We start from the raw sequence: 24171 nt of genomic DNA on the forward strand, positions 1-24171 counted from the left end.
TAACTTTGTTAAGCATATAGGCTATAAAATACGATTCTCAACTATATCTTACATTACTCTGTGTTTGTTAATTACAGATGCCTGCTGTGCTGAAAATAATGACACTGAAAGTGATTTGAAAATATTGATTACAGATGATTTACTGGGTATAATTGGAGGTCTTGACTAAAGAGAAACACTGGATATAAACATTGTAGGATACTCAGAATTCCACTAATCTTTTGACGACTCTCTTATTATATCAGTGGGTGAAAGAGCATTCCAATTTTAACGATCAGAAATGTTCACAAACAGAAACCCTGATGATGAAATTGATCCTTCCTTAGTAACATCAAAGGAAATGGAAAGAAGGAATGTACCAGCAACAGTTCCAGCAATGAGTTATGTTACACATACAAATGACATTCGTGATCAAATTGCTGCTCAGAGAAATTATGGTGCAGAGACCATGCGAAGTCAACAACAACAGGGATACATGGAAGGTTTCGCTAATGTCCCATATAACAATGGCAGCAACACCGTTGGACACAACAGGACTTCAATTAGGGAAGGCATATATGTGGCACCTACAGATGAGATGCAGCCACAAGCTAGATTTGGGAGATTTGATGACACTAATAATTATGCAATGCATCCATATTATCTGTCAATGACAAGCAATGATCAAAGACCCACATTCAATGTCGATGGAAATCATGCTCAACTACCTTTGGGAGTCAATACAGAGAATTCTAGTAATATGTATGCCCCTGGAACATATTCAAACCTTCAACAAGGAGTTAACCTGGTTCGAAGACCATTGTACAACCAGCTTCCTAATGAACGCTCTGTATCTATGTACTCAGAAACCATGCCCAGTCAGTCGCAGGGTGTACATCAACAATTCCGATGTTCACACAGCAATGGTACAGATAGTGTGCAAGTAATGAATTCACAAGTGCCGAACCATGCAAGTGGATTTGCAAGGAGACCAGCAGTTGTTAGTAGGGAATACATGACACAACAAACTTCAGCAATCAATAATCTCGTACCAATTAGGCAGAGAGCTGTATACCAAAGAGCTTCCTGTTTTCAAAATCCTGAAGCATACAAGCAGGTTGTTTCTCAAGTCCCTGATTATTCATCAAATTTTGGAATGGGTGTGGATCTGACTGCTCCAAGAAGTTGGAATCAACAAACTGGTGAGGCACCTAATCAGGTATGTATGTCATGTATGAAGAAATTTAATCAAAAAATTTTTTTTTTTAAACTTTCATCTTCTTCTTTTATGACTTGATAATGATTTTTTTTTACCAAAGGCTTACAGCATTGTCTGTACTGAAAAAAATGAGGTATAATTTCCAAGATATAAAAATGTATTTAAAACCTTGGAGAATTTTAATTTTCTACTGAAAACAATCCCAGCATTGTGGCCTACCTTGGGCTGTCACAGTCGGATTTTAAGGGTTGTTAAACAGTTAGCACTATTGAAATGTTTTACTACAGCTAAGAGTTCGATCATCATACTGTGCTTGAAGTATTCTGTGAATTTCATTGTCCCCTTCATTCACAAGGAATTTAATCACAAGAAGCTGTTGTACATTGGTGCACATGCCATACTGTTTAACAAGTGACATGCATTGCCTGTGCCCTCCCTTTAGTAACAGTAGACATTTGTCTCTTATTAGTAAAATATTTTGTATATGTCTGGGTCCATCCTGTTATTCTGAAAAATTGAAAGTCCCAGTTGACCTTGAATGGTAAAGGTAAAGTGCTCCCCTGTGCTTAGTAACATGCCATGAATGCCCCTTGTATATTGTATAATTTGATTTTGACCATAGTCTGCCTAGGAGATGTGTCCTCACATAGAGCAGGCAATGTGTGTATGCACAGTCTGATAATTAAATAATGAAACTGATTTTATGTTGTCCCACATGTGCATTCTATCTGTGAAGTAACATGTTCCTGGTGTAGTGTGGTCCATAATCTACAACCTGACAACACCTCATGAACTTGTGATGGACATGCTGTGAATTAAGCTGTCATCTCGTGAGGGAGGTGAAATTGTGTCATCACGTAATCACTATGTAGCAGCAAAGAACATTATGTTTCACCAAAGACATTCTCAAAACTGCTTACAGGAATAAACATTTGTTGAATTTCATTGCTGTTGAACACCAAACAGAGCATTTTTTGCCATGGTCTTCCTACAAAATAACAAATCGTAGATTCAAAAGTTGTTAAACTTACCAGGAGGCAGAAAATGCAGTTCCAAGAATCAAATATGTAGACAATGTTGTAATTTTTTATGACAGCAAAGACAATGTTCATAATGTATTTGTTCCAGAGGATGAAACTGTAATTGATTATTACTATCATGGTGCTATGAATGATCATGAAATAGACCTGTCCATGTCTGAGTTCAGTATCCTGAACTGCTGCTACACTAAAAAGCTTGACACCCACTGAGACACTGGAAGCATGGCAACAGTATGGAACAGTTTCGCTTCTAGCGTCTCAGTTGACGATAACCCTTAAGATAACATGCAGACTTCTTGCTGGAAATTCAGTCTTTGGTACTGCGTGTTTCCCTGTAGTGGGCATTAAACCATTTGATCTCAATAGAAGCAGACAACAGATGTTCTGTTGACAGATATTTCTGTGTTTCACTGAGTCTAAGTGGGCATCAAGTTAAATGTGTGGTGCCAGCGGGCAAGTGGTTGTCCAAGTATTCCTAACCCATAAAAAAGTAAGTGTGTTGAATCATTCTCTCTACTCTACAGATTTATCTCCTTGTTATGCAGGTGAGATGTGATAAAATATTTTGTTTCTTTTTCATTTGATAACGACAGTCTCATAATTTAATTGTCAGACTGTGTGTGTATTTACATTCAAATCTAGACATAAATGCAACATCCTTCATGCCTTTTTGCATGACACCACCAGGCAATTTTCTTGGAGAAACCATGAATTTTCAAATTACCAACATTTATCTTGATGCTTGTCTAGCAGAAATTAAGTGTATTTAAAAATCACCTCTCAACACAGTCCACATATTTGCGTGATGTGACATTGATATTTGGCATAATTTCTTATCTGTTTGAAATCTATCAGCCTATTATGAAGTTACACTGAGAAGAATTAAAAATGTACTTGCAACCTGGAGCTCTCCACTCAATTGTTGCCAACATTTTGAGAAAAAAAGTGATTACTCAGCAATATGTCTAATGTTTGTCACTGGTAGAAACAATTAAACATGGATTCAGATAATGTCTTTATTCCCGCCTCTACATGTGACAGGTCATATCTACACATATTAATGTATGGTGGCAGCACTGCACTGACTGTAGCCATATTGAGTAGTTCATTCTAAAAATAATATTCTCACAAAAACAATAAATTGCGTTCATCAACATTCAAGTTTCAATTGCAAGAAATGCTGTTAAGTGTCACAGGGAACTTGTCCAAACTTGTGAGGATGAGGTTCTTCAATACCCAAGAGTGGCTAAGTGGTTCCCAATTCTGATTTGCCAAAACCACAAAAGTTCCAACAAGCATGCCGCAACATTATAGTGATGCTTCTTCTTGCCTACGACTATGAAGTCATTTTCCTTTGTCACACAGTACTGAAGGGAGATACAGTGAACAATGAGTATTAGAGTAACTGAACCACTTTGTCCACCTATTTATTGGAAACAACCAATGCTTCTGGCAAGCTGGCAAGGCATCCAATTGTGCTTCACCACAACTCAAGGTGCCATGTTGCAAATTCAGTGGGGCAAATGCTTGAGCAATGGGCCCCGTATAGTTTGTGCATGAGTTCTTGCCACTGTGACTTGTTTCAAAAGGTACAAGATCCTCTACAAAGACATCACTTCAAGACCATTGATGACATAATGCAGGCCTTAGGGTGGTCTCCCAGTGAGGTATGGATAAACAATTCTAATGACAGTGTGAGATAATCTCCAGAAATTGTGCAACATGTTCTCTACTCAGCTGGAGGCTATTATGAAGAAATACAGTAACCTCTTCCTCCACAATTACATAACCAGACACTTATGAGCATGTAATAACCTTTTTTAAAATCATCCTCATATTTGATTTTCAAACCTTCATGGGTTGCATGAGAGACATTACATCGATGTTTGCACACAATGTCCGAGAACAGGTTTTAAAAATATCCTAATATAATGCTCTAAAGTGTCAAATCCTCAGTTGTTATGGTTATATCTTTTTTTCAACAATTGAGATTCTATAAAGCTCTAAAAATTGAAATTCAATAAAATTACAAAAAGGCAATCTTCGTTAGTTGGGCACGGAATGAAATTGCGGATTTTCAGTGAAAACTAGGTGTGCCACACATTGACTCAGATAGCTAGGGGCATCAACAAACTCCCCCTATCGGCTTGAAGAAGGGACTAACAATGAAAACAAAATCATGGTGTAAAGGAGGAATGTTAGAAACTCAGGTAGAGAGAGGGAAGGTGTTGACAAAATAATCATTGACAAATAATGATGTTAAAACAACACACACAGAACTAGATGCCATGAGAGACCAACACAGGATTAAAGGTACAAGGCTTTGGGTGTAGATGTGAGGTCTTGACTGCCCAGTTGGGGAACAAGGGTACACATCTAAGTTTAAAAGCATTCAGAATATTTATGAATATTAATCTTTAATATTCACATTGCAATTACACATCAATATTAAAATAGGTGTTTAGTTCTGAAATTCAATATGCCCAAAACACAATTTTAGTGCAAAATTAAATCAAGTTATGCATTTTGCATAATTTTCTGGACAATGAGACTTTGCAAAAGTGTAGTTATCATGGTGGTAAGTTGGAGTTTATCTTCACTGACGAAGGGGGGGGGGGGGATCAAATTCCAATTGGTGCGGAGATATTGTAGTGGAGTGTATATTCACACACGCACACAGAGATGCCCTCCACTTCATTGCTTTTCAATTGTTGATCTCCCAATGAAGAAATAAAATGTTTTCTAGCAGGGTTATGAAGTGTTAAAAGTGAGAAATCAAGGCTGTAGGGAGTACAGTCCAGTGCATTTTTGCAATTTTTCTTGACTAAAAGCAGTCTGTTGTCACGCTTGTTTTAGGATGCTACCATGCATGAGTCATGCTCATGTCCAATCACAAACTTTTCGTGCCACTTGGGCTTTCAATAATGTTTCATTATCGAAGTGCTGATTCAAGTTCACAAAATGTCTCTCAGATTTATGCCTTATTTTTCCATAAATTTAACATGTTATGCATCTGGGACTGGCACTGCTTGTTCACTCACCATCCTTGCTACTGACTAAATGTTTTGATGGTGAACTGCATCATGGTATAGGAGTCTATGACCTGCACACTTTGACCTCCAATTGACCCTGTCATGTGGACATCTAATTTTAGTTCCTGTTATGTGATAAATCCAAAAATGTTGTCTTTCTGACCTGTTCATTATGTAGATATTTATATTTCTTTTCAGGGGAGACAAAGAAGGGGAAGTATGATCAAGTACATTCAGGGCAATAAGCATCTAGCAAGACCTTTGAAATGTGATAATAAACGTGAAGATATAGTTTGTTTGGATTCAGATTCATCAACAGATGGTGAAGACAAGATGTATTCTGGCTCACCACCATGTATTGAGCAACGACCGGTGGTGCCAACAAACAAGAAAAGCAACATGATACGAGACCAGTTACTTCTCTATTTGCATGCATTATCTTGCCAAAGGAAACTGGAAGTGGGTGCTGGTAGAGAGGTACTGTTTAGTGTACTTCATTAGATTTACCTATGTAGTAAATTTATCACTAATAACAATGCATATGACAGTTTCCACAGAAAGTGATCCTGCTCCATGTTAATAACAAATTGAATTAATATAAAAATAATATTTTCTTGCAATACATTAAGGCATGCATGTTTGTAAATGCATACAATTTATGTTGCAAAAGAGTGACTATTTTTCAATTTCACACAATTACATTCTCGTTATTGCTTTTCATGAACACTGGCTGAGCTGCAATATTCAAATATTTTCTTTTCCTTACTGGAGACCACCATTACAAACATGTGCAGATGAAAATTTTTGGTGAGATACCCTCCATTTTTCTCGTGATTTTCATTGTTTTTGATGTGTTTGAGGAAAGAAATGGCCTCCATTTCCCTTTATTATACCAGGATTTCAGGCAACTGATAGGTGCGCTAGATGCTGGTGATTTGAGATAGTACTGAAAATTGAAAGAATTTCACTGGAAAATATAAGGTAATCATTGTTTATTCAATAGTATCACTCTATAAATGGTAACTACTAAATGTTTCCAAAAAGTACATAAGAAATTGGTTTTAACCATGGTTTCAAATTACTAAACTCTAGAACACAACAGCCCTCAGAGGGCCAGGACCTACTAAACTCCGTACCAGCTAACTGTAGACCAGGCGAATGAGAATAAGTCTCTGTGCAAGTAGTGACACAAGATGGCTCCACCAATGAAGAATGAGAGAAACAGGATTGTGTAATGGTCGACTCAATTTCCTCCTTCTCTCTGTAAGCGTTCCAAATTTTGAAAAGGATAATACCGAACGCACATGGCAAATGGACCATATTTTTATCTCCAGGTCCATACGATTGGTTTAAGAATTTCTTAGGGAAATATTAGGGTTAAAACTGCAAGAGCCAATTTTGACAAGCCGTGCATTTAGCGTACGGACTAAGGTCTGGACCATACATCCGTACATGTACGATGAGGACAGTACAGTTGGCAATGCTGCACTTTCACCACTCGATTTCCCTCATCCTCCTCTGCTGATATGCACAACGCTGCTCTACATTTAGCTGGGACAGGGTATAAGTATCTATTTCATTCAATCAAACAAAGACAATGAATAGAATCTCAACATCACTTTGACTCGATGCAGACCGGACTGTGCTACTTTTTCTTTTCATGTTACTCCAGGTCTTTTCCACTGACACTCCCTTTTTAAATGTTAAGATTAGGGTTTCGGATATGGGAATTTTTCCTTGTGTACTTAGAAGGGTGTAAAATGGCCATATGTGCTGATGCACTGCAAAATTTTCACTTATTCATTGCCAAATGTACTCACAATGCTGGGTCAACAACAAGATTTTGAGGGCTTCCTGGAACAGCTTGCACCAAGGTAAGAATGCTGACCTTCTTGCTACAATGGAGACCAACCTTGGTTTAAACGAACCATTTATCAGTGTTTAGTGTATGATGTGCCAAAACAAGGAAAGGACTAAACAGTGTGGCTCATCAGACTCTTTAGGGCAAAGGGCTGCCCAGTAGCACATTCAACATATATTGTTTGGTATCTGATGGACACACTATCTTAATGTGTAAATCTAATGTGCATTTTAATTCTGTCTTCCATTTTAGCAGATGTGAATAGCCTTAAGCTTTGCTCAGAACAATCTTAAAAATGCACTAAAACGTATGCTATATCTATACTATTTCAAATATGAGATTCTAACATAATGTTGCACTCTATAATATAACAGCTAACACAAAATATTTGTTGGTGAATATCTGTTTACCCTTTTCCTAGGTATTCAAAATTGCAATGCAAAATAGTGAAATTAAATATTGTTCAAAATCTTGATTACTGTTATTGTGCAAGTACTCCACTTCAATCATGTATCTCAACTTGATTAAAATATTCGAGAATTACATCAAAATATTAAAATAACTTGTATGGGAAACAAAATTCATCTTTCCCCATAATACTGATGCAAAATAAATGAAAACTTCAAATCTTGCATAATTTCCAAGATAATTAGGCACTGCAAGAATGTTGTATGACATTTTTGTGGACCACATGAAATGTCAGAAAAGTATCAGCACATATTGGTAAATAAATTCCAGCCGATGGTTTCCAATACTGATTGATACATTGGCGTCGGTATCAGCTCAGCAGTAATTTATATTTTATTCCAGTTTTCTATCTGTTTAGGTTAATCCCAACTATGAAAATGAATGGACTAGATGTGCAACAGATAATAAATTTAAGTTTTTACTTTAATTCTTTGTATTTGAATCATAGACTTCTGGTATTGAAAAGGATTTAACATATTCGGGTCTGGCCTCATAATGCAGCATTGTTACCTCTGGTCTGCGGTTTTTGGTTGTTTTTCAAAAACTCATAGGAGAAATATTTTTAATTTGTTTTTATTAAACCACATATTTCTTAAATCTACAAAACTTCCTCTTTTCAATGAACAAAAATTTGTTAAATTTTATTTTCATTTTCAGACGTTTTTTAATATTTTTTTCAGCAATGTTTTGTGAAGAAGAAAAAAGTAGAACATTGTAACAAATGTTAATATAGAGATATTTTAAGTTCGTAATCTGGAAATTTCAATAATTAACTACATAAACTATCAATACATCTTTTGAATCTTGCATAAGAATACTTCTTATGTGCACATAACAAAAAATAATTACAAATTACAAGTAATTATTTTTTGTATGAAAAAGTGGCTGCAGGACAGGACTAGACGATGTATCAGTTGGTTCTGCGTCATCTGTAAAAATTAAAGAAATAAATAAATAAACTAAATAAATAAAATAAATTTTCATTTTACATACACTATACAAAATAATAAATGGAAAAACTAAAAATACATCAGTGCATGTAGGAGAATCAAGCAAGAGGCAAGATGAATAGACCCAAAAAAATTACCTCTTCTCACTTCATTCATAAAATACTAGAGTTTGCAACACTGTTTATATTGTCGACAATAATTATTACGAATATAACCTACCTTCCAAATCTTCAAATTCATCTGCATCATCAAAATCGGTGGCCGCGGTGGCTCAGTCGGTAACGCATCTGACTACCATGCTAAAGGTCCAGGGTTCGATCCCCGGCCGGTTCAAATCCGGGAACTTTTCTAATGATGGAAGCGGCCCCGGCGTCCACCCAGCGTCGAATAACATGGGTACCTGGGGGAAACCCTGGGGGGTAAAGGCGGTCAGGGGCGTGATGCTGATCACATCACCCCACTTACGACCGGATCAAGAAAGTGTGGGGCGTTACCTCCACACCCCCTATACGCCTTCATGGCATGGTGCTATGCACAGGGGAACACTTTACCTTTTTTTTTTACCTTTTTTTCATCAAAATCGTCGCTAACTTCAAACTCTGAGGCCGAATCCTCTAAGCAGTCTGGATCTAATGACGCCATTCTAAACAATGCACAGTATATCAACCCGACAACAAACAGTCACAGGTGCAAGATAAAAATAGCACATGAGTCACCTAGCGGTTGGAATTTCAACAGAGGGGTTTGAATGAACACGCACATGAGACAAAGTACGAGCATAGCCCGTCCTTCAATCGGCAAAGCGATTGCATACCGCAGGATGGGCTATGCCCGTCGTTCGTCCACATTGACTTTAAGTGCACTGTGGGCTATGCCCGTCGTGAGACCCCAATGTGTTAAACAACTTTTCCACAAGACCTGCAAAATGTGTATTGTCCTCAAATTTTTGGTTCATTTTTTGTTAACTCTGCTTTTCAAAGAATATTCTGTAAAGAGCAATTTGTAATACATTTTTGTTTCTCTTCCAGTGTTCTGTTTCACAATGTAATTCAATGAGGAAGCTTCTTACTCATTTGGAGACTTGTGATGAAGGTGAATCCTGCATATATACGCATTGTTCATCAATGAAGGAGATGAAATATCACTGGGATAAATGTTGGGGGATTGGATGCTCTCTCTGCCAATCCGTGGGAAAACGAGGTACATAGCTATGTATTTTCTCAATATCGTTTATGACTTAATATATAATATATATAATTAGATGTATTCCCTGAAAGGGGTTAAAGTAGAGACAATTTGCAATAAATTTGACTATATGATACCCCGTCCGAAAATTAGTAGTTTTCGAGATAATCGATTTTCTATTGTTTCTTAAAAAAATGACAATTTTCCACATAAAAAGATGAATTGAGAAAAAACTGCTCATTGTATGGACATTATTTTAACGTTTTCTGATAGCTAACGAATAAGTGGTTTGTTGAAAAAAAGTTTTTCTCAAATAACAATCACGTGTAAGTACCGGGTGGGTCTAAACTTACAAGTGATGATAAAAAATGCACTCTTAGTTTACTTGGCAACGTATTAATAACAAAAATGGTATGACATGAAGCGTACAAATTACTTTAATTACTTCCTTGTGTCATCTGCTATCCAACAAGGTACAAATGTTGCTAACATTCACATTTGTGTACAAGAAATAATACTTCATTCATCTTCATGTGAATGAAATCAATGAACAAAACAATTAAAGAACATTACACATCTTGCTCAAAGTGGGCACCTTCGTTACGAATGCAGGCAGGCTGGATTTTACGGACATTTGGTCTCGTAACTCGTGATGTGATGGTGTCCTTGATGTGTTGACCAGCTATTAAGATCCTCTCCCTGAACTCTTCTTGGGAGTTTACCAGTGTCTTGTAAACTAGTAAGTCTTTCATGTGGCTCCAAATGTAAAAGTCGCAAGGTGTCAAATTGGGGGATCGAGCAGCCTCGGCCAATCCATTTCTTTGGGTAATTTTCATCCAGACACTGTCGCATGCCCAGGCAGAAGTATGGATGGGAGTCATCAACAATCATTTGATCGAGCCATTTTTCCTGCACCAAATCTTAAATGGCATCACTTATGAACATATTTTGAGGAACGGGATGGCAAGGTTGTTGGAGGATGTACCTCTAGCTACAATACGTGACATGATTTACCAGCATGATGGCTGCCCAGCTCGATCTCCCAATCGATTTGACGCTTTGCGACTTCTACATTTGGAGCCACATGAAAGACTTACTAGTTTACAACACACCAGTAAACTTGCAAGAAGAACTCAGGGAGAGGATCTTAATAGCTGGTCAACACATCAAGGACACCATCACATCACGAGTTACGAGACCAAATGTCCGTAAAATCCAGCCTGCCTGCATTCGTAATGGAGGTGCCCACTTTGAGCAAGATGTGTAATGTTCTTTAATTGTTTTGTTCATTGATTCCATTCACATGAAGATGAATGAAGTATTATTTCTTGTACACAAATGTGAATGTTAGCAACATTTGTACCTTGTTGGATAGCAGATGACACAAGGAAGTAATTAAAGTAATTTGTACGCTTCATGCCATACCATTTTTGTTATTAATACGTTGCCAAGTAAACTAAGAGTGCATTTTTTATCATCACTTGTAAGTTTAGACCCACCCGGTACTTACACGTGATTGTTATTTGAGAAAAACTTTTTTCAACAAACCACTTATTCGTTAGCTATCAGAAAACGTTAAAATAATGTCCATACAATGAGCAGTTTTTTCTCAATTCATCTTTTTATGTGGAAAATTGTCATTTTTTTAAGAAACAATAGAAAATCGATTATCTCGAAAACTACTAATTTTCGGACGGGGTATCATATAGTCAAATTTATTGCAAATTGTCTCTACTTTAACCCCTTTCAGGGAATACATCTAATTACCAGTCACCCTGTATATATATATGTTGGTTTTGTGTGTGTGTGTGTGTGTGAGAGAGAGAGAGAGAGAGAGAGAGAGAGAGTGTGTACGATGCCTTGAAAGAGTTTCTGAACATGTGTAAGGCAAGCAAGTTCAGATTTTGAAGGGCATGGAATTAATGTGCAGTATGAGCTTTCACCAGTAAAAGCCAACATAATTGCCAGTACTGTTCCACAAGGCGGTGTGATAGAAATGGATTTGGAATTTTTTTAAAGAAAAAAGCTGCGGACACCATGAAATAAATGTTCCAGGGTTTCTTTAAATTTATGTATATTGAAGATATAACACTTAAATTGCAATGCAATACAAGTATTGTATTCATGAATTTTATGCAGGCTCATCCAGGACTCGAACCCAGGTCTCTGGCCTTACCATACATACCATTGCTCTAACACTGAGCTACCGAACTGGCCTGGTCTCACCTGATTTTGCTGCCCCTTTTTTACCTGTGTGGAATTGTCTCTGATAGTGCTACTGCAACAAGATCTGTTGCCTGTAGACTTCGACGTTGTCTAGTTCCTCCCAGCATAGAGATGTTAACACAGACAAACAAAAGTATGGAAAAACCCAAAATCAAGAAATGGATTGAAGGATTCATGATTCTTAAAATGTTAAAATATTTCTCAGTATAAGAGAAATGGTGCAGAAACACTAGTTAATTTGAGGGTAAGGTCCTACTATATTCCTTCACCGAAGGACTTTGTCCAAGGCCAATTGATACTATGGTCTATTTTGGCCAAAATGAAGCTATATTTTCATATCTTCTGGTGGATTTAGCTAATTTCTAGGTCTAGCAAATTGTCTAACCATGCTACGAATTCTAAAACCCTTGTACAGCCAACGGCAAATTAAATAGGAGAAAAAAGGTTTTCCGGATGGAAAATAAGTTGGCAATGCTGTGAACATCAAGGAGGCATTCTTGATAAGACGCTTGAGGAGTGTCGAGCAAACTTTCCTGAAAAGCACAACTCCAGCATCGAAGGTCATGCTACATGGGGATTGGCAACTTTCGGGAGCATGCTGTCTGTCTAAAAAGTTCTCCCCAAATGCCTGTTTGAAGATGAATCTTCTGCTAGCATTTTATTTTTCAAATGTAGTTCTGATATTGTAGTCACTATACAATTATTTTTATTTGTTCTTATTTTTCTTTGCTTTTATGTCACTTTTATAATTAATCGTAACTATGAAGATTGATGATAATCAGATTAAATTGATGAAGGGATACTTAAAAAAGAAATTGCCAGACCAGGACTAGAAAATGGATAGGTTGGGGAAGACTGTCAACAACTCCCGGCCATGAACTGGCTTATAACATTTGTAATTCCTCAGGAGTATTTTTTGTTCTGTTCATGACTAATACCTGCTTTCGGACAATTAATTTATAAGTGACATTAATCCACACTTCATTTGGTGGGGACAAGCCACATATTGTTTGAGAGGAGAGACAGATCTCGTTCATATACCAGATACAATCATGACCTATACTTGAATTAAATGATTGAATTGCTTTATTTTACTTCGCTTCTTGTGCCACTTTTGGCTAAGATGAGGATGAATGAGTGATGATATGATAAAATTGATGAATGGACACTCCCAAACATTCATGCCCAGGCCAAGATTCGAACCTGGGACCCCTGGCGTCGTAGCACGATGTGCTAACCACTCTGCCATGGTGACTGGCACGTACTAAACACTAGTTTCAGAGATCATTTGGACATGGCAATTTTGATATAAAAGTTGCATTTTCTCCACTTACATTCATTATGTCCAAATTTTATCCTAATGGATAATCTTGCAACAACGCAAAATGTTTTAATTGACTCGAATTCCCAATGACTAATATATTCTTGACCTACATTTTTTAAATGCAAAATCTGGGTGACGAAAATGAACACAATGCAATTTTCAATAAATACACTAAAAATGCTGACCAAAGCAGACTTTATTATATATTATGAATAACACTACACACGTAATCCTCTAACAGGGTTTTCTTCGGAATAAGTTTCACGAGGCTTAATAGGATTATCATTCACTACAAAGCAATAGCTACAAACATGAGATAAACCTGAAATGAGGGGTTAGAATTCACCATAAGAGAAGTGCAGCAGGTAAAACAAAATACATATGTAAGGAAGAGGTGTGCAAGTGTAAGTTTCTATGTGAAAATTGACTCAGTGCTAGCACTAGATGCTTTTATGTCAGGGGTCCCAGGTTCAAATACCGGCCTGGGCATTGGTGTTATTTTTGAATGTTCTATTTATTATATGTTCACTAATCTTCATCGTCGCGGTTGCCCAAAAGAGGCAGAAAAGCGACGCTAAATAACAAAAATAAAAATATATGTGGAAATTAAAAGGTGAATTAAGAGCTGATAGGAAAGACATATTTCATGAGCGATTTTCGATAGAAGTTCCGTTAAGATGTCAAACCCTGTCCAGGGTTCGATACCCGGTGGAGGCACAAGTGGTTCGGATCCCACTTTAAACTTTTGGTCCAGTCCAGATTAGCCTTACTGTGCATAAAGTGGACTTAAAACACCCAATCAATCAATCAAACCTGTAGCAAGCATATAGCGAAGTTGTGTGAAGGATTAATGATAAGCTTCTATCACGTTTAATCTAAGCTCACACAAAAGTAGCGACTGAGTGAGCCACAGCAATGCAAGGCAAAGAAAGCACTTAATCATTGAGAGAAACAATGAATTCCAAAGCTGCAAATTTTTGCAAATGTACAGGTTTGAACTCTCAAATAATAATTATTCTGTGACGAATAGTATCATGTTGTAAGCCAGTGGGGATTTGAGGTGCTTTGCGTATTGTTGTTTTTCAAAATAATTTTCATTGTTACCATTCTTGATATAGGCAGCATTTCACAATAAGTTCTTAATTAGTTGTTTTTTTCAAGTCCATGTTATGCACAGATAGGCTAATCGGAACTGGGCCTACAGTATAAAGTGGGATCCAAACCTTTATATGTCTCCACCGGATATGGAACCCAGGAAACCCTTGATTGCAAGGCTTGATGTTATCACTACGTCATTGTGAAGGCCTCCGTAATTGGTTACATCTGCCTGGATTAACATAAATTCATTTAAAACATATTTCGGACACTAAATAGAGTACATTATCACCACAGACTGGATCGTTCTTCTCTTGTTACTATTCATTAGAAAATAAGAATTATTTCATATCACTCTCATGGTCTATCGTTGTTGCTATTGATTGACGAAACAACAATGCTTCAAGCTCAGAAGCTGACACCGAAGGTCAGATTTTTGTTATTTCATGCCATTGTTCTACCACTAACTAACTAACTCTCTAGCCTTCTTAAACCCGAAGGTTCATGGCTGCAGCAACACAGGCCTTCCATCTGTCCCTATCTTGTGCAAGATCTATATACTCTTTTCCATCCCTACCAATTTCCCTTAGGTCCATCTCGACGTTGTCCCTCCATCTTCGTCTTGGCCTTCCTACTGGTCTCTTACCATCAGGTTTCCCAACAAGAATCCTGTAAACTCCTCTTTCCTCTCCCATTCGTGCCACATGGCCTGCCCACCTAAGTCTTCTTGATTTAATTATTCTAATAATGTCTGGACATGAATACAAATTATGTAGTTCTAAATTATGTAACCTTCTCCACTCACCTGTCTCCTCATCCCTTTTAGGTCCAAAGGTTTTCCTAAGGATTTTATTTTCAAATACTCTCAATTTATGTTCCTCTTTCAATGTAAGGGACCAAGTTTCACACCCATATAATACTACAGGCAAAATTACTGTTTTGTATATTTTAACTTTTAGTTTCTTAGATATTAAACGAGAAGACAAAAGTTTATGAAGAGAGAAGTAACATGCATTTCCTGAATTAAGCCTACTTTTTATTTCCTCTTTAATATAATTTTCATTTGTTAATATTACTCCTAAGTATTTGAATTTGGAAACTGTTTCAAACGAGTTGTTATCAATAATTAGATTTTGATTATTACCTAACATTGGTTTCGGCCTGTAAGCATATATTTAGTTTTCTCTTTGTTAACTTCCAAACCTATCTCTTTAGCAGTTTTGAAAAATATTTTAGCATTATTCTTAATTGTATTCACATCATCCCCCAGTAAGTCTACATCATCTGCATATGCTAACAACTGAGTCACACCATTTAATTTTAGTCCTTCTTTAGTTTCTTTTACCTTCCTAACAGCATATTCTAAGGCAAAATTAAAGAGCAATGGAGATAATGCATCTCCTTGTTTTAACCCATCATGAATTGTAAATTTGTCAGACATATTAATACCCACACGAATTTTACTTTCTGTTTCACTGGTGCATACTTTTATCATACTAACAAGCTTCTTAGGTATTCCAAACTCTACTAATATATTATATAATTTATCTCTTTTGACCGAATCATATGCTTTTTTGAAATCAACGAATAGCTGATGGACATTTTGATTATATTCCCACTTTTTTTTCAAGTGTCTCTCTGATGTGAAAAATTTGATCTGTAGTTGATCTGTTGCGTTTAAATCCACATTGATAATCACCTATAATTTCATTAGCATATGGGGTTAGTCTTGTTAAAAGAATGTTAGATAATATTTTATATGTTGTTGAGAGTAGAGAAATTCCACGGTAATTATTGCAGTTCATTTTATCACCTTTTTTAAACACAGGAACAATTATGGATTCTTTCCACTGTTGAGGGATTTCTTCTTTATTCCATATTAAACAAATTAATTTATGAATTTGACATATTAATGAATTTCCACCATATTTAATTAACTCAGCTGGTATTAAATCAATGCCAGGTGCTTTGTTATTCTTTAGCCTTTTAATAGCATCTTTAACTTCAGTCAAGTTAGGTTCTGGAACTAAAGGTTCTGCTGTGTGGACTTCATTTACTTCTGATTTATCTCCTACATGGACATTTAAAAGGTCATTAAAGTAGTTCTTCCATCTATTTAGAATATCGCTTGGGTCAGCTAGAAAATCACCATCTTTATCTTTTATCAAGTTTACTTTAGGTTGCCACCCCTTTCTAAACTCATTTACACCTTTATATAAATCTCTGATATTTTTATTTTTGCTGTTTGTTTCAATTTCGTTAATTTTGCTTTTCAAGTAATCTCTTTTTTTACTTCTAAACGTGCGGTTAACTTCTCAATTTATTCTATTATAATTGTTTAGATTTGTACCATCAGAGTTATTTAACCACCAAAGTCTAGCCTGATTTCTTATTTCTATTAGATTATAACATTCATTATCAAACCATGGCTTACTTTTTCTCGGTTTATGGTATCCTATACTTTCTTTAGCTGCTGATTCTATTGCATTACGTATGTGCTCCCAATTCTTATTTACGTCTGTTTCCTTTATATTTTCATCATCATTTAAATCCTGCAAAACATCAAATCTATTTGACAGTTTAATTTGGTAATCTTTCTTAATTCTTTCATCAGTAAACTTTCCTGTATCAAATTTTAGAACTTTTAGATTTTGTTGCTTATGATTTATCACTGAGAGTCTTTCTCTTAATTTTGCAATTACTAAATAATGGTCACTGGCACAGTCAGCACCTCTATGTGTACGAACGTCAATTATACTAGTATGCCTTCTCTTATCAATGAGAATATGATCTATCTGATTATGAGTTTTACCATCTGGAGAAGACCAGGTATATTTATGGATATCTTTATGTTTAAAAGTGGTACTTTTCACAATTAAATTATTTGAGGTTGCAAAAGTAATCAATCTTATACCATTATCATTACTTAATTCATGAAGACTTTCTTTACCAATCGTGGGTTTAAATGTCTCTTCTTTGCCAATCTGAGGGCCCAAGATCTAGCTTGGGCCCTCAGAGTCATGTGACACTCTGTTGATTGGTTGAGAGTGTACTTAACTTATGCTTGGCTAGTTTTATTTGAGAATGGTGCCAAAGTAGTTTCTTAGATGTGAAAAAACTACAGACTACTTGATTACTTTTTACTAGAACTCTGCAATATTTTCAACTGAGGTGTACTAAGTGTTAATTTCATTCCATGACCTCTACTCAAACAAGATTTTCTTTCTTCTCCTGTTGTTTTTTAGGGAGGAGATTGTCTAAGGATCCTAGAAATTTTAGATCTCAATAAGGTACTTGGTATACAATACCTTTAGGTTTCATCATAATGGTTATTTATATATATATTTAGAATTATAGTCCCCACCCTAATTTTTGTATAGCCAGAGTAACCTACGTTAATGTGTTTCTCTTCTCTAAAGTGTGGTATGTAGCACAAGTCTTAGAACTTCCCAAACCAAAAGCTGCTGAAATATGGCATATAGCAACACAGTTTATTTGGCAAGCACATGTATTATGGGTCGCGTACGAGACACTGTGTCTACCTTAATGCATTGGAGGACTTGACCTGATGAATGTTGAAATAAAAGCACAGTCACTTCTAATACACTGCAACATAAAACAGTTATTGAGTACAACACAGAACCTGACAGGGCATGTGCTACATTCTTACTTACGAGATGTCGAACTTACAGCCCCTGTCTCAGTGCCTAAATTAACCAGTACTCTCAACTATTTTCAAACGAAGATGGTGGAATTTACGTATTTACTCATAGCATGCTCGCAATTACAAAGTGAAACAATTACGGGCAAATTCTTATATCAAATGCAGTTACAAAGATGACGAGTGATGCCAAGAATTCAAACTGTGCACCCTACTATCCAATGGTCAAAAGCATGGCGTAATGTAACAGCACGACACATACCTACACTTGTGTGATCTATGTGGTACCTAGCCGTGCATTATAAAGTCTTGACAATCCAGATGGCACTCCGGCTACAATTGGAAAGGAACGAAGAATGTGGATTTTGCAATCAAAGTGATATTTTGAAACATAGACTTAGTACATGCTCCGAAATACGTGATGATTGGCAATACCTTTGCCAAATACTAGGAAAAATGTGCCGACTCCCTGCCAACTACTTTACAGTAGACCACATCCTACTTCCAGACTTTAATTTTTATCCAAGAACCAAATTACAGGCTGTGCAGTGGATCATAGCTCAGTATGTGTATTATGCCTTAAAGAGGAAACCAGGCAAATGTGAAAAATCATTACAGAATTGTGTACAAAATGAATACTTAGAACTGAACAATTACGACAAGAGCAGTTTGTATGCAAACTTTTTACAAAATGTACTAATGTAAAAATAGCAAAACTTTGGTACGATTGTATCTTAATAACAATTGATTAATGTACTTCATAATGTAATGTAATATGTTATGTAAACTTTGAACATACTGACAAAGAAAGATGGAGAACTTACTTAGTAGAATTACTAAGATTGTATCTTAATAACAATTGATTAATGTACTTCATAATGTAATGTAATATGTTATGTAAACTTTGAACATACTGACAAAGAAAGATGGAGAACTTACTTAGTAGAATTACAAAATTATATTGAATTACTGATGTGACGGCCGGATTTATAGCATTCACATAATCTCTTAGGAAAAATGCTATACAGATTGACCCCTATTGTATAATCCACTATGTACAGTCATGTTCAAAAAATCTGTCGCATGGATTTTTTCTAAGTCCAACGTCTTACGAAATTATGTTGGTAGCTCTGAAACAAGGAAGTGTTGTGAAATATACGATCCTCCAATCAGAGTGAAGTTCGATTCGGAGGAGCAGGAGGCGTTACTCACGGTCTTGTCCACAGGAAGTTGAACCAATGCAGCATTTCCAAATATGAGATAACGTCCCCATTGGTTAAATATTGTTTCAATAATGCGAATCGGCAGAAAGATTGCGCAAACGTTTACTTTGTCATTTTAATTGCCTTTAACCGTTTCAAATTAGTATTAAATTGTCCCAATTATAGTTCACGAGCTTAATATAATTTATTCATGTATGTGTTTGACAATCATATATCACTCATTTGAACAATTTTCACATTGTTTTCACTACGTGAGATGACATTTCATTTACATTTACGATAAAATAGTGGTTTGAGTGTAACAACAGTTTTCATTAATTAATTTAGAGATGCATTTTTATTTGTTGAGTTAATGATTAGGTTAATTCGTTATTTCTTGCGAAAAGAGGGAACCACAGCTGAAAGAAAATACACAACTTGTATTATTGAGGTCAAGAGTTCGTTTTAACATCACTTTTTGCACACATAGGCTATTCACGACTCGGGATACATTTAAATTGGAATCTGAAACATTATGCGACCTGACTGGAAAAGGACACACTGATTACAAGACTTCGATGCATTACCACTTGGTCTGGCGAACGCCAATAATAATGAGGGGTTGTGGGAGTGGGAGAGGGGTGACGGAAAGTAGAAAATAAATAGTATTTTTGGGGGTAAGAAAATATTTATTTTGATACATGTGTGTGGGGGTGGGGAAGGGGGAAAAGAGAGGGACAGGAAGATATTGGGAGAGATGGGACGAAGATGTGATTGTGGAAAATGTTTTATTTAACGTTCAGTAATAAAAACAATCAAATCAATGATGATTATCTTATAAATACCATATTTAATGTAAATTTGTTTTAAAAATGGGGGCGGGGAGCTGTTTGTTTTACGTTCAGTGCAGGATAACAAGTGGAGACACATAGTGGTTCGTATCTCACTTTAAACTGTAGGTCCATTCCCCATTAGCCTATCTCTGTATAACGTGGATTTAGAATTCAGTAGAAAATAACGTCGATCTAGTATTTTGGATTTTAGATGCGTTGAGACCACTAAAATTTCCAATTCTTATAATAAGAAACCTGTCCTCATATTACCATTTTGAAAGAGAGAGAGTTAATTGTATAATCTTTCGTTGTTAGTTTCAAAGAAGACTAATTCAAATAGTAACGAATAAAGCTCACGAAAAGTTTTTGCCACCGTGGGGATTTGAACCTACGACGTTAGAGTGATAACCCAGTGCGATAACCACTACCCCACGAGTTTTTTTTTCTTTTTAAATTTTCTTTATTGAAATTAGCTACTACTTACACAAATTTTACATTTGGACGTGAATTTCAAAGGATCACATGTAGGAAATTTGCATACAAGGCTTTACAGGTTATCTGATCATTGTGATAATATTGTTCACTGGCATAGAATTTGAATGACAGTTTTTGTACATGAGGTTGGTTGCCAAGCACATAATAGACGTAACGTCCTATGAGAAATTGCACTGCACGTGTTCTTGTGAGAGGAAAATACTGAAACTCTGGAGTTAATAAATGGTTCACAGTGAAGTCGTTCGGGGAGCGGCGGCATATGATTCCAAGTAACTTCTTAAGGTGTTTCCAATGTTCCACGACTGTCACACATGTCGTCAGTCGATGCACTAAGGTGTCGTCCTGTGCACATTTGGTACAATGGGAGTTGTCTGCCATAAGGTATCTCTGCAATCGTACTCTTGTGACGATAGCATCGTGTACAGTTAAGTACCAGATGGAGCGCACTCGATTGGGGAGGTGGGTCGCTGCTATGTTTCTCCACACGATGTTCCAGCGCACCCTGAGGAATAATGGGACAATACGCGGAATATGTTTCATCCGGGTTTGCAGCATTTTTGATAGAGATTTGACTGTTATATCAGAAGGATCCACACTTGGAAGGAGCATCAACATGTAACAAATTTCCACTATGGTTGTTCGTAAATAGAGAAATTTAGTGAGTATAACACCTGGGTAAATTGGGGCACATAGTTCCACTTCATCCAGCATGGAGCGTAGCACACGAGCCGTAATGCTATCCTGATGCTGGACTATCATGGTGATATGGCGGTGCAAAAATAAGGCTTGCGCTTGTCGGTCGATACTCAGCAGGTTTAGTCCTCCAAGGCGAGTTGGTAGGCATAGTGTGTTATGAGCTACATGGAACAGGTGACCGTGCCAGAGAAAGGGTGTGATCATTCTCCGGATTCTCGCAGCCGTTTGGGTAGGCACGGGTAGTATTTGCGCCACGTACCATAGTTTCGAGAGTGCATAAGTGTTGACATATTTGATTCTAGCGCTTAGGGACAGTTGGCGGAGTCGGTTGAAATGTAATACTGCTTGTATTTTGGGCACTATGGTTTGAAATGTGTGGTGGGAAGTCTCGACCAGGTTTCTCGAGAAGTATATCCCGAGTACTTTCAATACGTCCATCACGGTCATTGGGACAGATTCTGTCCAGTTCCTTGCCATTTTCCCCAAGGGTAGTATTTTTGATTTTCTCAGGTTGAGACACAAGCCTGTATTTACTCGTAATTGTTCCAAGATTTCCATTAGGTTAACATAATCCTGATGATCACGCACCACCACTGTGACATCGTCGGCGTATGCAAAAACTCGGTAGGTCATGCCATATGCCTGTATTCCTTGTAGTCGTTGATTTATTTGGTGTAGGAAGGGACTAAGAGCTGTACAGAAGGCGAGGAGTGAAAAGGGGCAACCTTGCCTAACAGAGCGCTGAAGAACAAACGGCGATGATAATGTTCCATTTACACACAAATGTACCCGAGCCTGGGTGTATAGGCTCTTTATCGCTTCTACGAAGGATTCTCCGCATCCAACGTGAGTTAAATGCCGAAATAGATAATGATGATACAATGAGTCAAATGCTCCTTTGAAGTCCAGGGCTACTAGAGCTGCTTCCGAGTCAGGGGCTTCATTCATTACAGTAACGATGTCTCGTATGCTAGTGAGAACGGTAGTTATATTGCCATTAGTTCCGTGCACAAATTGATGAGGGCCTAGTAGGGTAGCTGCATAGTGTTGTAGTCGGCGCGTTAATATTCGTGCCAATATTTTATAATCGGCACATAACAAAGTGATGGGGCGATAATGTTCAGGTGTTAAGGGATGTATCACTTTCGGGATTAAGACCATGACCCCTGTCGAACTTGTACGACCTAACTTCTTCTGCGCAAAACAGGCATTGAGCCACCGCATAAGCAGGTCTGCCATGGTAGGCCAAAATGTTTGAAATAACTCAATCGGTAGTCCGTCTATGCCCGGAGTTTTTCCTTTTTGAGCTTGTTGGATGGCCGCTTCCACTTCTTCCTTAGTGAACGGTTGGTTTAAGATGACTTCATCTTCCCCTGATAGCGTGGGGATATCGGGGCATGTCACGTGTTCTTCTTCCGCCTGGGGTGCCTTAAATTGTGCTGCAAAGTGTTCATATAGGCATGCACGAATGTCCGAGGGTCGTGTGAGGCATTCGTTCCCTTGTTGCAATCTCGTTATGAGTTTCCTTTTCCCACTTCGCTGTTCTGCGCTTACATGGGCAATACTGGCTTGTTCTTGGGGGTCAATTGTTGGGAGACGACTTCTCACCACGAAACCTGCCGTTCGCTCGTGGTGCATCCTCAGTAGGACCGATTGTATGCGTTTCAGTTCATGCAGGACTGGGTCGCCCCGTATGAGTTGTTTCGTCAACTCGTGGAGTACGCGATAATAGAAGTTGTATTTCTTATGGAAATCCGTGTGCATCATACGTGTGTATGCTATACAAAAATGCTTGATTGACGGCTTCAGGAACGTGTCCCACCATGTGATGATATCAGTTTGGCGCCTGCTCATATTGTCCCATTCCTTCCACTTTTGTTTGAAGACTGTTCGAAATTGTTCATCTTGAAGAATCCGACTATTAAGTTTCCAGTATCCCCGTCCCCGAACTGCAGTTTTGGCATCCATTGCCATGTCTAGTTGCACACTGAGGTGGTCGGTGAAGCAAGTGAGAAAAATCTTTACAGATGACACTTTGGGTAATAAGTTCGCACTTACATAGAAACGGTCTAATCGACTGGCCGAGTCTGGACGTATGAAGGTGAATCCTTCCAGTTGTGGGTGCTTGGTTTCCCAGACATCTTTTAGGTGAAGGGCCTCGACCAGGGTAGAGAGACTAAGGGATGAGTTAAACCCTGGATATTGATCTTGTCGTCGTAACACACAGTTAAAATCCCCAGTAAGGACAATATGTTGGTGGTTGCCCCCTAAAGCTGTCGCCACTTCTTTTGCATAGAAAGTGTTTCGTGCCTCGCGGGCCACTGATCCTGAAGGCGCATAGATATTACAAAACCAGATTTTACCTATTTCGACGCACGTAATTCGCCCAGAGGGATGCAGGAAAGTTTTGTTAACAGGTATACCTTGTCGTACCAAAATGGCAGTACCTGTGGCGTTGTATGTGAAATTATTATATATAGTGTAGTCGTGGCCACATGTAAAATCGTCTGTACCGACCTCTTGAAGGAAAAGAAGATCGAGAGCACTTTGCTTTATATAATCAGTCAAGGCATGGTGTTTGACTGTAGAGGATAGTTTGTTCAGATTTAGTGTGGCAAAATGATACACGGGAGCCGTCATGTAACACACTAATGATATAAACAACCAAAACATTGCATGTACTTACAGGTTTCCTGAAGAATCGGTATTTAGAGTGGTCGTCATCGTGGGGTTGAGGGGTGTTTCCAAAGGGTTGGGCACAATTGGGGTCAGGGTATACTTCACTGGCGATGGTGAACGCTGTTCGTTCGTTTTCTTCGCCGGGTGGGTGTGATTCTGGTCTGTGCTACGTTGCTTCTTCCTCTTCTTCTTTCCCAGTATGGGTGAAGATGGGGTCGGCAATGAT

At 37.5% G+C, this 24171-nt stretch overlaps 1 protein-coding gene across 1 annotated transcript in view; it reads left to right on the plus strand.

Annotated features, from left to right (window-relative positions):
- The first annotated feature begins 280 nt into the window (after positions 1-280).
- Positions 281-24171, plus strand: part of LOC145983718 (uncharacterized) — a 36393-nt gene continuing 12502 nt past the window's right edge. The window contains exons 1-3 of the mRNA XM_083116771.1: positions 281-1198; positions 5469-5747; positions 9578-9749. Of these exons, the coding sequence (XP_082972897.1) occupies positions 281-1198; positions 5469-5747; positions 9578-9749 (1369 nt within the window). The remainder of the gene's footprint in view (positions 1199-5468; positions 5748-9577; positions 9750-24171) is intronic.

Source organism: Lepisma saccharinum, chromosome 2 (genome assembly GCF_977018435.1).
Source record: "Lepisma saccharinum chromosome 2, izLepSacc3.1, whole genome shotgun sequence".
NCBI lineage: Eukaryota > Metazoa > Arthropoda > Insecta > Zygentoma > Lepismatidae > Lepisma > Lepisma saccharinum.